This window comes from Neltuma alba, unplaced genomic scaffold (assembly GCF_004799145.2).
Source record: "Neltuma alba isolate B1F8T4 unplaced genomic scaffold, ASM479914v2 tig00002178_pilon, whole genome shotgun sequence".
In the NCBI taxonomy this organism is placed as follows: Eukaryota; Viridiplantae; Streptophyta; class Magnoliopsida; order Fabales; family Fabaceae; genus Neltuma; species Neltuma alba.
Genome location: NW_021632769.1, coordinates 259,583 through 271,288, shown reverse-complemented (window position 1 = coordinate 271,288; position 11,706 = coordinate 259,583). Strand labels below are relative to the sequence as shown.

General features: G+C 34.4%; 2 protein-coding genes across 3 annotated transcripts; one reads left to right on the top strand and one right to left on the bottom strand.

The window, feature by feature from the left end:
* Positions 1-59: 59 nt before the first annotated feature.
* On the bottom strand, positions 60-3,813 carry LOC114719273 (renalase). The gene is made up of 9 exons (XM_028904753.1): positions 3,607-3,813; positions 3,400-3,499; positions 2,750-2,930; positions 2,216-2,288; positions 1,951-2,130; positions 1,593-1,690; positions 901-989; positions 653-826; positions 60-435 (listed from the first exon to the last, which is right to left on the bottom strand). The coding sequence occupies exons 1-9, from the start codon at positions 3,647-3,649 to the stop codon at positions 264-266; spliced, it is 1,110 nt and encodes a 369-aa protein (XP_028760586.1). The 5' UTR covers positions 3,650-3,813; the 3' UTR covers positions 60-263.
* Positions 3,814-7,304: 3,491 nt separating this feature from the next.
* On the top strand, positions 7,305-11,532 carry LOC114719258 (cold-responsive protein kinase 1-like). 2 transcript variants are annotated; one of them, XM_028904740.1, is made up of 7 exons: positions 7,305-7,430; positions 8,277-8,436; positions 8,585-8,700; positions 8,825-9,035; positions 9,128-9,365; positions 10,132-10,282; positions 10,814-11,532. In XM_028904740.1, the coding sequence occupies exons 2-7, from the start codon at positions 8,361-8,363 to the stop codon at positions 11,201-11,203; spliced, it is 1,182 nt and encodes a 393-aa protein (XP_028760573.1). In that variant the 5' UTR covers positions 7,305-7,430; positions 8,277-8,360; the 3' UTR covers positions 11,204-11,532. The 2 variants fall into 2 exon arrangements, with proteins under 2 accessions (XP_028760573.1, XP_028760565.1); XM_028904732.1 differs by having other exon boundaries at positions 7,305-8,436.
* The last annotated feature ends 174 nt before the right edge of the window (positions 11,533-11,706 follow it).

Below are 11,706 nucleotides of genomic sequence, written 5' to 3'. Positions count from 1 at the left end.
TTCAATAAAATTGATCGTTTATCCCCAAAAAAAAGGGAAAAAAATGACAAATCCTTCGGTGGAAATCGATCAATGTAATGATGCTAAAATTATCGAGTGCCCTTGGTATGTGTTATTATTATGTGCCAGTGCCCTTGAGAGGGCTTCTATATGTCCTTATCCTTCTGAGTAAAGATGAAAATACACTCATGCAAACTCTCCGAAGTTTGAACAAGAACCATATTATAAAAAACTCGAGTTACATGATAGAGATACTTCTCCAACTATAAACAATTCACAGACTCCATAAGCTTCGAAGCAGCTGCCAAACCGCTATCTACAGCACCTTCCACATTGGGACTCACACAGAAGTCTCCACATATGGCCAATCTCTTATTTCTGTCCCAAAGACATCTTTCCACAGGGGTAATACTAGCAGCTGGAAACGCACTCCCCCTAAAAAACCAACCAACATTGCAAGACAGTTCCCTTGTTAGCATAGAATCGCCTGCTAGTGTTAATTTCACAGGAATTTACCATTAAGTAACGGAATGGCTAGTAAACAAAGTAAGTAGGCAGAAAAATAAAGTAGATGTCCATGTTGTAAGAATTAACAGTATGCTATTACCAAAAAAATTAACAGTATGCTTAGAACTCCTATTCACATACTGACCATCTGTGAGCTTTCTTAAAAAAAGGTTGAGATATGTCGAGTCCTGTGCTTTGAAATTCTTGGAAAAGCTCGTCAGCCACTTTTTTCAATGTTGTGTCTGAGGGCTTCCTGAGTCCAGTTTGAGCAATTATGTTCTCTGCATACTCTGCTGTTGAATGAAGAACCCATCTTTCACTGTAAAGTAAACATGCCACTGGCAATCAATAAGTTATTAATTAACGGAAAACGAAAGAAGATTAAACAAATACCTATGAGTAGAACGGCCTGGCTTGCTGCTCTCGCAGTGAGCCCACCTTAAAGTGTTAGAATTCTTGATGGAGAAGCCTTTGAAGGGTAACTGAAAATTTTGAACCATATAAACTGAATTTGTTTCACAGAAGATTATCTTAAGTATATATTTAAAATACGCAATCAAGCCATTATTTTAGTATAATTAACTATAATACTCCTTCGATCCTTAATATAAGATCTATTTAACTAATTTGATGAGACTAAGAAAGTTAGGTAAGTTAATTTATTATAAAAAATATGATATGTTTTTTCTAAAACACCATAATCATCTTTCTTGATATCATCCCTCTATCTTCTATTTGATAATGGTTGAAGGAGTATCCATAAGAGTAATTTAGGAAAAATTAATAAATATAAAAAATAGGTCTTATATTTAGAACTAAAATTAACTCAACAATTAGGTCATATATTAAGAACCAGAGGAGTAATAATTAGTCTTTGGCGAAAAAAACTACAATAATTAGACATAAACCTCCCGTCTTCTCTACCAACTTCAATTTTCAGTTTGGATAGCAAGCCATATATACTAAAGGAAGTAGAAAATGGCCAAGCCAAAACCAGTCATGCAGTGAATAAGGAAATCAAACAAGCCATACAGAATTCATTCACTATTAATGACAACTTCAGAGGAGTGTAGCTACTATCATACTGAGTTTAGAGGCTCCGCAAATGCCAGCATTACAGCAAAACATGGCCTAACAGGAAGATCACGCAACTTTGCTGATAACTCTGGCATCAAATTCATATCTGCATCCATCGCAAAAGTCAATATGCCACTATTGACCACAGATATGCCACAGAAAGTATCATTTGACATAAAGCACCCAGAGTTTAGACGCTAGGTTTTCACCTTTCAGAATACAAACACACATATAACCAAGCTGATTACATCGATGCCCCTAGGGCAGATTTGAATATAAATAGTCAAAACATAGCCCATCTGTCCAGCTTATCAATTTCATGTTGGTTCATCTAGTAGACCATAAAGTACCAAATTAATATCATACCAAGAGGTGGCAACCGCCCTGACACTTCTGTGAATCTGGGAGAAACTATATTCTTGTCTGATGCAACAATCCCCTTGAACTGGCCAAGAATTTGTCCATCTAAGCCCATCAATGACCATAAGTGTTCATTATCTGACCACTCAATTTTTCCAATACTCACTCCAAACTTGCTTTCCACACCTGAAGACAAGGGGGGAAATTCGCATTTTTGATGGTCCACCATCAACTCTGAACAAAGAAATAGACAACAGAATGAAGTGATTACCATTCTCAATGCACAATGCTTTGCATATCGAATTCATGCCTGGGACACCCACGTATCTCTTGCTTAATCCTTCCTTTAACATTTGAAAGTCAGAGAAAGAACAATGCTTATGCAAACCCCCAAAAAAAAAAAAAAAATTTAAGCAAGTACATAATTGGTGCTGGAAATGACAGTGAGAAAAGGAAAATAGTGCCCCACATAACCGAAAGGCAACAAAACAACAGAGTCATTATCCATGTGTGTCAATTTGTACAATGATCCTAACTTTGAATTTTCATAACTGAACCAGCTAAGTTATGAGTATGCATGAGAAGCAAGTACTTGTATGACCACGATCTAAAATCTTATAAATATCCTGAAATGGAAATAGTGAGCTAACTATATATATATAGCTTATCATTTTTAAAAAAATTATATTAGGTGCCAGTGACCATTGAAACAGATAATAACACTGCCTACCAAATAATTTAGATCAAATATCACTGCTCAATACAGGACACAATCATATCATACGTTTGAAGAAAACTCGTCAACCTGTTCTATTTCAGTAAATTTACGAGTAGAAAAATCAAATGAGCCAAACTTTTCTTTCCATTCAGCTATGAGGCCCCTTGATTCCCACTCGTGAACTAGAGATAACACCTCTGACTTGCTGACTGAGAAAAATGGAGCACCGTGGTCAAAGAGTAGCTCCTTCCCGTCTTCAGTGTTTTCTCTGAAATTAATAAGATATCAAATTTAGGATTTTTTTTCAAGGATCACAATGTTATATCTGAGAATTTCATCAGCGCTGCTAGTTTTGCTGTGACTAATGCAGTTGTTGTTACTTTGACAGAACAGCAAAAAATCAATAAAATGTATTTCGGGAATAATAAATTGTGAGCCATTTATAAACATTTTAACTGCTCAGAAACACTTAAAATCATATAATTAAACCATTGAAACTGAGATTTTAGAAAAAAATAATATAAAGGCAATTACAAATGGGGGGGGGGGGAGGCGGAGCAATGAGTCTTCGTTCTGTTAAGTTTTTCCGGGATCATAATTACCATGATCATCATCATTGAAGAAAAGAAGTGCCAAGTAGTAAAAGCTTTAAACGTGATGTTCCTAAATCCAGAAGTGACTTTGACATGCTGATACAATGTAAGAGAACGAAAATAAAAACGTGAAAAAGAAGGAACCTCCGTTGGGACATGCGCCCACCAGGGCCTCTGGCTGACTCGAAGAGAGTGACGGGAACTCCATTCCCGGCAAGAGTTGAAGCGCAAACAGCACCAGAAACTGCCCACATTCCATTAATTTCTCTTAATGTCCATCTCTAAAAGTATGAAGCTTACAAGCAAGCACCACGCCAAAAGGAGGGGAAAAAAAAAAACTACATCACTTACTTCCACTCCCAACAACGGCAACCTTGGTGACGGCGCTGTTCATGGCTTCTCTGGTTCTGGTAAATGAGCCCAGCTCTCTCGGAAACGCGTTTCTTTGTCGCGGAAGTAAAAAAGAGCAGAGAAAGTAGCAGCACTGGTCCCAATCTACTGGAGGTGGAAATCAACGATCATGGTAGTGGTTCGGAGTTCGAACACGTACCCCGCTTTCTGGGTCGGGTAGGTGTTGAACCGGTCCGCCGGGGACCTAATTCCCGAATGCGTAATTCATTATTGTTAGGTGATCGTCGTCGCAAGGGCCTTGGTTCGTGCTCATTCTCTCACCCTCATTGAATAATGTGCGTGTGTATATATATAAATGAAAAAAAGAAAGAAAGAAAAGAAACTAAGACAAATATAGTAACTTTTAATTATAAAAGAATTGTAACAGAATCTCAGAAAAAAATTACTAAAAAAATTTAATAACAAGTGAGGGTTTTTTAATCATTCTAAAACTTGACATTACGAATTACTCAATTGTTATTAAGATTTTATAGTAATTATATTTTTTTTGAACTTAATTATAATTTTCCTTTTAATTATCTGTTTAATTGTAAGTTTTGGTTTAAAATACTTTAATCTTTATGTTTGACTCAGAATAATTCAATCATTGCTCAATTCTTAATTTTTTCACTCAACATTCTAACTCATGTAATTTCTTAATTCAGTAAAATGATCTTTTAGTTCAAATTTCCGCTATCCGTCCCTGCTCATCCCAAAAAATTAATGATCTTACCTGATTTTGATGAGGTAAATCCAGTTTTTTCAAGTTAGAGATTAAATATATAACTGCGACTTCTTATTTATGGAGAAATAATTATAAAACTATCAATGTAAACCAAAAATAATTTGGATATGAACATTTTGATATCCACAACTATTGATTTGGACTTGATATTAAGTTAAAATTAAATCCTTAATTATATTTATGTCATTTTTCAATCAAATTATTCTTTAGATACTTGCTCTGGATGTACTTTTTCAAGATGTGTTCCTCCTTCTCCGGTAGGAAAAACAAGAGTATATTTCTCATTATTACGCATTGATACTATGATAGGAATCAATATTAGTTTAATATTACATCATGTTCTTAATACAAGAGTTAGTTTAATATTTAATGTGGTTTTAAATGTAAGACCCTGATTCACTTTGTCTATCATATTTATTCGTTTTTTTCAAAGTAATCCTTATAATGGTTGTACATGTTAATATTTCATCAAATAGTAGTTTTAACTAAGGCATAAGATTATCAATAGTATTTTAGAAAAGACAATACTTATTTATTACAAATAACTAATTTAATTTTTTTCTTAATTTATTTAAATTAGTCAACTATTTTTTATATTAAGAATAAGAGATAATATAATTTATTAATTTTACGAGTTGAAGTTTTGAGCCCATCAATTTATACTTGAAAACACAGACAAAGCCAAAATTGTCCGACGGTCTCAATTAGTTAGTCTTAAACAAAATTGTAATGAATTAAAAAAAAATTAATCATATTTTGCATTATGATTGATGGGAAACCGGTCAATATTTGAAATGATTCAAGTCAAATGGTGAAGTCGATCTTGATCATTGAACATCGACCAGAATAAAAAGGCAAAATCTAATTATTCTGAAGTCAATATAATCATTTTCAGTTCAAACGTGTTGTACTGTAGTTGGCCTTTGTTTTTTTAAAAAAAAAACGTGTTGCAGCTATCGACCTTGTGTATGGAATTTATGTTCACACCCTTTTATTGACTTCAAAAGTTTGAAGTCAAACTTTCTTCTTTTTCCAGTTTTTCACGGTTTATGCTTTCGTTCAATGACAAAATTATTAAACAGGAAAAAGAAGGGAAAATCATGCGAATATCAGAATATGTTTTGGACAAAGACTGAATTCTTAAGACTTTTTTGATAATTCATTTAAACATAAACAGGAAAAAGGCAAAGAAAACCAAGGGAAAATCATGCATCATACAAGGGTTAAATTCTTACAACTTGATGGAAAGTTACATTATAAAATGGAAAAAACCTAAATTAGGGGAAAAAAAGAAAAAGACAAATAAATATCCCTAAAATCGTGAAAACTTAAATTAGTCTCGTAAATTCACAAAATTTTGAATCAGATCAAAGGTACTAAAATGAATTTTAGAATTTAGAACATTTACTTCATTTTCCCTCATAAAAAACCTGGCGATGCTAGAGCTGGACTATATTCACAAACACTTAGTTAATGTCATAATCATTTTCTAGTCATATTGTTGATATTTATAGATCAAAATTTGATTATTATATTACATCTCATTTTGTGTTATTTTACTAAGAAATCTTTTAGTGACTCAATAATTACATATTATTTTGGCAATCAAGAGATGGTGAGAAAAAATATATTAGTATTATATAATATTTTTCCCAATATTTATATATTTTTAGTAAGAAAAAAAGTGGAAAATTTTATCTATTTAATATTCTTTTTGATATGTAAGAAAATCCTACAAATAACAAATAATGTAAAAATTATCTGGTTGTTGGTGGTAGGGGCCGCCGTTGATGGCCGTTGCCAGTGCCACACGACTACTAGAGGTGAGAGGTTTTTTCATGATTGATGAATTTCTCAAATTCTGAAATTCAATTTTAACATCTTTGAAGGGATTTGGGATTTTGTGAATTTCGGGAATTGATTTGGGTTTGATGATGTTAGGGCTATTTACTTGTCTATTTTCCTGTATGTTTAATCTAAAAAAAAAGTAAATCAAATTTTAGAGAAAACACAAATGCTAGTGAGACATCACTGAGCCTGAATGCCTAATTTTACAACAGAAACATACTAAGATTCGAGTCGCTGTCCCAAACCCAGCTTGCCTTTGCCCGCTGCTTCGGGGGAAAGAAACGATAAGATATGTGGTTTTGTGATTATTAAGATTAAATGAACAGAAAAACAATGATTCGGATCTTGTGTGTACCTAGTTAAATGGTGCATTTCTTTTGACAACATAGAGGGAAAACATATTTTAATAGTGTAAATTCAGATTTTGACCGATAACTTAGTGAAAGGAAGTTATCGAAAAAAACGTGACGAAAAGAAGTCAACACAAATTTTTTTTAAGAATAGTCAACTAAAAACTTTCCCGAATTTATTACTTCTCCGGTTCTTAATATAGGATCTAATTGTTGAGTTGGTTTTGATCTCAAATATAAGACTCATTTATCATATTTATCAATTTTCTCTAAATTATCTTTATGAATACTCCCTTAACCATAATCAAGTAGAAGAGGAAGATAGGGTATTAAGAAAAGTGATTATGATATTTTAGTAAAAATGTGTCACATTTCTTATAATTAACTAACTTTCCTAATTCAATTAAATTAATTAAATAGATCTTATATTAAGGATCGGATGAATACTTTATTATGCATGGATAACGCCATAACGGTAAGAGGAACCTCAATCATGTTTACTGTTTTCCCACTAATTTCCACGAGGACCCCACTGAATTTGTTGAAGGCTGGCATCACAACTAGGAGAATATTCAAAACAAATTTGTATTATTATTATTAATTGATTAATTAAATTATCAAACACGCGCCGCTTGTTTGGGATGCATAGCCGTCGCCTCATACCATAGCTGGAAAGAAGATGAATTTTCAAAGTAGTATTCTTCCTTCGTCGACCTCGCCAAAACAATAACTACCAATATCCTCTTCAAGAGGCTTCACAAAACCCAATTCAATCACACTTTCTCTCTCTGGTTTCTCCCATTTCTTCTACCTGTTTTCCTTTTTTTCTCAGCTTTGTCAAGGTGGTGCTTCTCTTGCTTCCAATAGCTGCTTCTCAGCTTAGTTTCAGTAATACTTTTCATCCAATATTTTGTTTAGTTACCCCTCAATTATAGGCCTGTGTTCTGTTTTTATTTCTGTTTGGAAACCTGCAAGTGTTTTGGATTTGGTTTCTTGAAACAAACGGTGATTAAGTGTTCCTCTGTCTCTGTGGGCGGTTTTATTGACTGGTTGCTCTTTCCCCCTTTTTCTTATGCTCTAAATTTTGTAATGGACTTTTGGACTTTTCTCATTCTATTTCAGCACTTCAAACTTTCATGCTTAAACCCTGAGCAATGGTAAAATAGACATGTATAACCAGGAAGGAGAACTTCGTTTCTCAAAAGTTAGGTTAAATAAAGTGGAACAAAAGTCAAACGCATGCCCTGCAATAGGTGACTAAAGAGAGGGCAATAGTATGATTGATCCCAATTTCATTACTCTGTCTGGTCAGCAAGAGATGTTCTCTAAAATCCTTAACCGCATTTCCTAGTGTTGACTTGTTTTTACATTGAACGTTATGACTTAGTTACATGGAAGCCACATAGTGAATTCAGCTGGTTTTGCATTAGATTTCCAGAAAATCTGATGGAGATCTCTGTGCCTTTATGTAGTTTAATTTTAACTAGGCTTTTGATTCTTTTGGACACACCTCAGTGGCAATCCTCTTTCATTAACATGGACATTAGTAGAAAAATTGGAATTAGTTAGTCAGTTATTACTTTTTGCATTTAACATCCCGGTAACATACCATGGAATCCTTCTAGATTGTTCAGCTCTTATCTTGTTCTTTGAGACACTGACCGTTTCCAATTTGATGGTTAAATTAGGTGGGCTTTGCGGTGGTTTCATTTGAAGCAATCGTTATCAATTGAAAGTGAAAACTGCTCCTTAGTAGTTGCTTTCAGTCGGTCATGACGTCATGTTTTTCTTGCTTAACTCGTAGGAAGGTTACACCTCCAGTGATACGAGATCCTGAAATTGATGAAGGTAAAATACTTCTTTAAACAGTTGATATTAAAATTGATTTATGTTTTAAGGACATGGGTGTGTGCTTGAATTAAGATACTCTTAGCATGATGCATTCAACAAATACTAGACCCAGTGTTAAATTTTGACTGTATATATTTGTGAACAGAATTATCAGGTGTTCACAATCTTATTCTTTATTCCTACAAAGAATTAAGTGTTTCCACCGAGGATTTCAGTCCAGCCAACAAAATTGGAGAGGGAGGCTTCGGTTCTGTCTATAAGGTAGTCGCAGCACTTATAAGCCCAAGATTTCAGTTCTTGCTTGCATTGCCATAGAAGTTTGGAAATAGATTTCTTCTCCATTGTTTGATGAATGAGATCTTAAGAGAATTCTATGAATGGCCAGGGAAAGCTAAAAGACGGGAAAATTGCTGCTATCAAAGTCCTTGCAGCTGGATCAAGTCAAGGGGTGAATGAATTCTTGACAGAAATCAAAGTGATCTCAGAAATAGAGCATGAAAATTTAGTTAAGTTATATGGCTGTTGTGTGGATGGCAATCACAGAATATTAGTCTACAATTATCTTGAGAATAACAGTCTTGCACAGACACTTCTAGGTGAAAGCATTTACTCTAATTCATCAGTAACTCTTAGTGTTTTATTTGTTGATAGATTTTACTAAATGCTGACCTTATGCCTGTTTTTTCAGGTGGATGTCACAGCAATATTTTCTTCGACTGGCGAACACGGACTAGAATTTGCATTGGGATTGCCCGTGGGCTTGCATTTCTTCATGAAGAAGTAAAACCACATATTGTTCATAGGGATATAAAAGCAAGCAACATTCTCCTTGACAAAGACCTTACACCAAAGATTTCAGATTTTGGGCTTGCAAAGCTTATCCCACCAAACATGACTCATGTCAGCACACGTGTGGCAGGGACAATGTAAGTTCTGCTTCTATGAGACTTTCTTTTCTGATTTACAGTCTCTGCGGAAACTGGTGGATTCTTGTTTATAAGTTCAGTTTTGTCTGTTGTTTTCATTATGCAAAGTAGCTGTCCTGGTAGGAAGACTCGATTTTTCCACATCAACTTCCCAGTTTTAAACTCAAAATCCCGCATTTCACTAGGAATTTGGTAGTCAGCACTCCTAACACATGCTTATTAACCAAAATTACACCATATTTTGTTTGTTAAAGAGTTTCTATTTGGCTACTAAATAGATTGATTTCACTTTTTGTACGCATCAATGGTTTCTGATCTCTCAGAAGGGGCGGTCACAAAGGAGGAAAATACTCAAGTTTTTTGTTCCACATATAAATTTACATCCATGTCAATTGGTGACTTTAGAGTTCACATAGAAATATATTTTTAATGATTAATTTGTTAATTATTAATTTAAACAATACATTTACTACCATAAGGTGTTATCTTTGACTCAAGAAACCTGGTATTGTTTGGGAATTTCTGTTGTTAAAAAATGCAATTCTCACATTAACCTAAGTGCTGAGGAGCAGTTATGTGTTTATGCAAGCATGCATAAATATTTAGGATTGAATTATTTTTGCTGTCTATTACTTATTGATCACCTTTCCCTCTGCGCGTGAAGAGGGAAGCTTCAATATCTCAGACGAGTTATGTTTCTTATGCTATTTTCATTTTTTTTTAACTATTGGACGTATGGAATTTACTGCTACATTTTCTATTTCAGAGGTTATCTGGCACCGGAATATGCAGTAAGAGGGCAGGTGAATAGAAAAGTAGACATTTACAGTTTTGGTGTACTTCTTTTGGAAATTGTCAGTGGGAGATGTAATACAAACACACGATTGCCAGAGGAAGAACAATACCTTCTAGACAGGGTATGGATCTCTCTTCTGTCATATTCTCAATCCTATCGGTCATTCATTTCCTTCAAGTTGCTTCTTACCGACGTAATGTCACTTTAATTCTTGATGGGGCTCTAAAGTAATATGAGTTGCTTCTTACCGATCCTTCAAGTTGTTTCAAATTGAATTTGGAGCCTTTGAGGTCTAAAGATTTCACACTGGAATTGATTCATGAAGATCTATATATCTGTTTTTGCTTGTTGGTTTGAATATCTGCTAATTTATGAATCGCTCTTGAATTTCAGATGACTTGTTATTGTGAAATGAAGTGCTTGTAAACAATGAAATTAGAGAAGCAGAATCTGTCAATGGAAGATTGTAACATTAAATACAAGCCTGACCGGAATTTAGAATTAAACTGATAAATTAGCTGTATCTCCTAAAAGATACAATTTAGAAGAGGAATTGCTCCACACTTTGATTGAATTTATGCAACTGCAATCTATTTTGAAGCTTCATAAAAGATTTCAGGACCTGCTCTTATTTAAACTTCTGTTGTTCCAGACATGGAAACATTATCAGCGAAGGATATTGGTAGGGCTGGTAGACACATCACTAAACGGGGAATTCGATGCCGAGGAAGCCTGCAAGTTTCTGAAAGTTGGCCTTCTTTGCACTCAGGAAGTTCCGAAACTCCGGCCATCCATGTCTTCAGTGGTCGAGATGCTCACCGGCAAAAAGGAAGTTGATGACAGTAAGATAACAGAACCAGCCTTGATTTCTGACTTTATGGACCTCAAAATTGGTGGAAACCGGAAAAACGAAGTTGATATGAAGACATTATCTTCATATAACGCAACCTCTGCCTCGGACAACCAGGACACTACGTTGTCATCAACTTCTTCAACCATTGCTACTACAACCTTTGCCACGCAATATGATCAGAGCATGTAAATCTCAGACGCTAATGTTTTATTCTTTCTTTCAACATGTTTTTCAATGCTTGTTATGTCAAGTAAACTTTGCAAATTTTACCTTTCTTTTTCCTTTTTTTTTTTTGGGGGAGTGTTTTATTCTTTTGTGCAAACCCTCCAAGATTAGGAAGTTTCTCTCTGGAAAGTACTGTCTTGTAAATATGGACAAGTCCTACATTCATTGGTGAACATTCCCCTTTACCTTTTTTCTCTGTGTACCATTTGTTTGTTTGCCTGTGAAGAACACACGCAGGTTGTTATCTGCCACCTCATGACTTGTAATTTGTCCTGAACATCAGATTCTGGAAAGAAATTCTTAAATTCAGATGATAAATAAAAAGATGAGTCCATTAAATCAGATCATAAAGAGAAACATAGTAAATCCATCCTTGACATGTTCATGCATTATTTTTCATGATGGGAAGCTCCTTCGTGAGAGAGGATATGGTGTAATTTAACTTTGATGTTGCAGATCATACGTGT

Bases quoted from the DNA above. Each gene is read 5' to 3' on its own strand.
- LOC114719258 (XM_028904740.1), top strand. From the start codon at position 8,361: ATGACGTCATGTTTTTCTTGCTTAACTCGTAGGAAGGTTACACCTCCA. The intron at 8,437-8,584 runs GTAAAATACTTC...ATTTGTGAACAG, and splicing joins AGATCCTGAAATTGATGAAG to AATTATCAGGTGTTCACAAT. The intron at 9,366-10,131 runs GTAAGTTCTGCT...TTTCTATTTCAG, and splicing joins ACACGTGTGGCAGGGACAAT to AGGTTATCTGGCACCGGAAT.
- LOC114719273 (XM_028904753.1), bottom strand. From the start codon at position 3,649: ATGAACAGCGCCGTCACCAAGGTTGCCGTTGTTGGGAGTGGAA. The intron at 990-1,592 runs GTATGATAGTAG...CAAAATTTTCAG, and splicing joins TTGCGGAGCCTCTAAACTCA to TTACCCTTCAAAGGCTTCTC. The intron at 827-900 runs GTATTTGTTTAA...TTTACTTTACAG, and splicing joins CCAGGCCGTTCTACTCATAG to TGAAAGATGGGTTCTTCATT.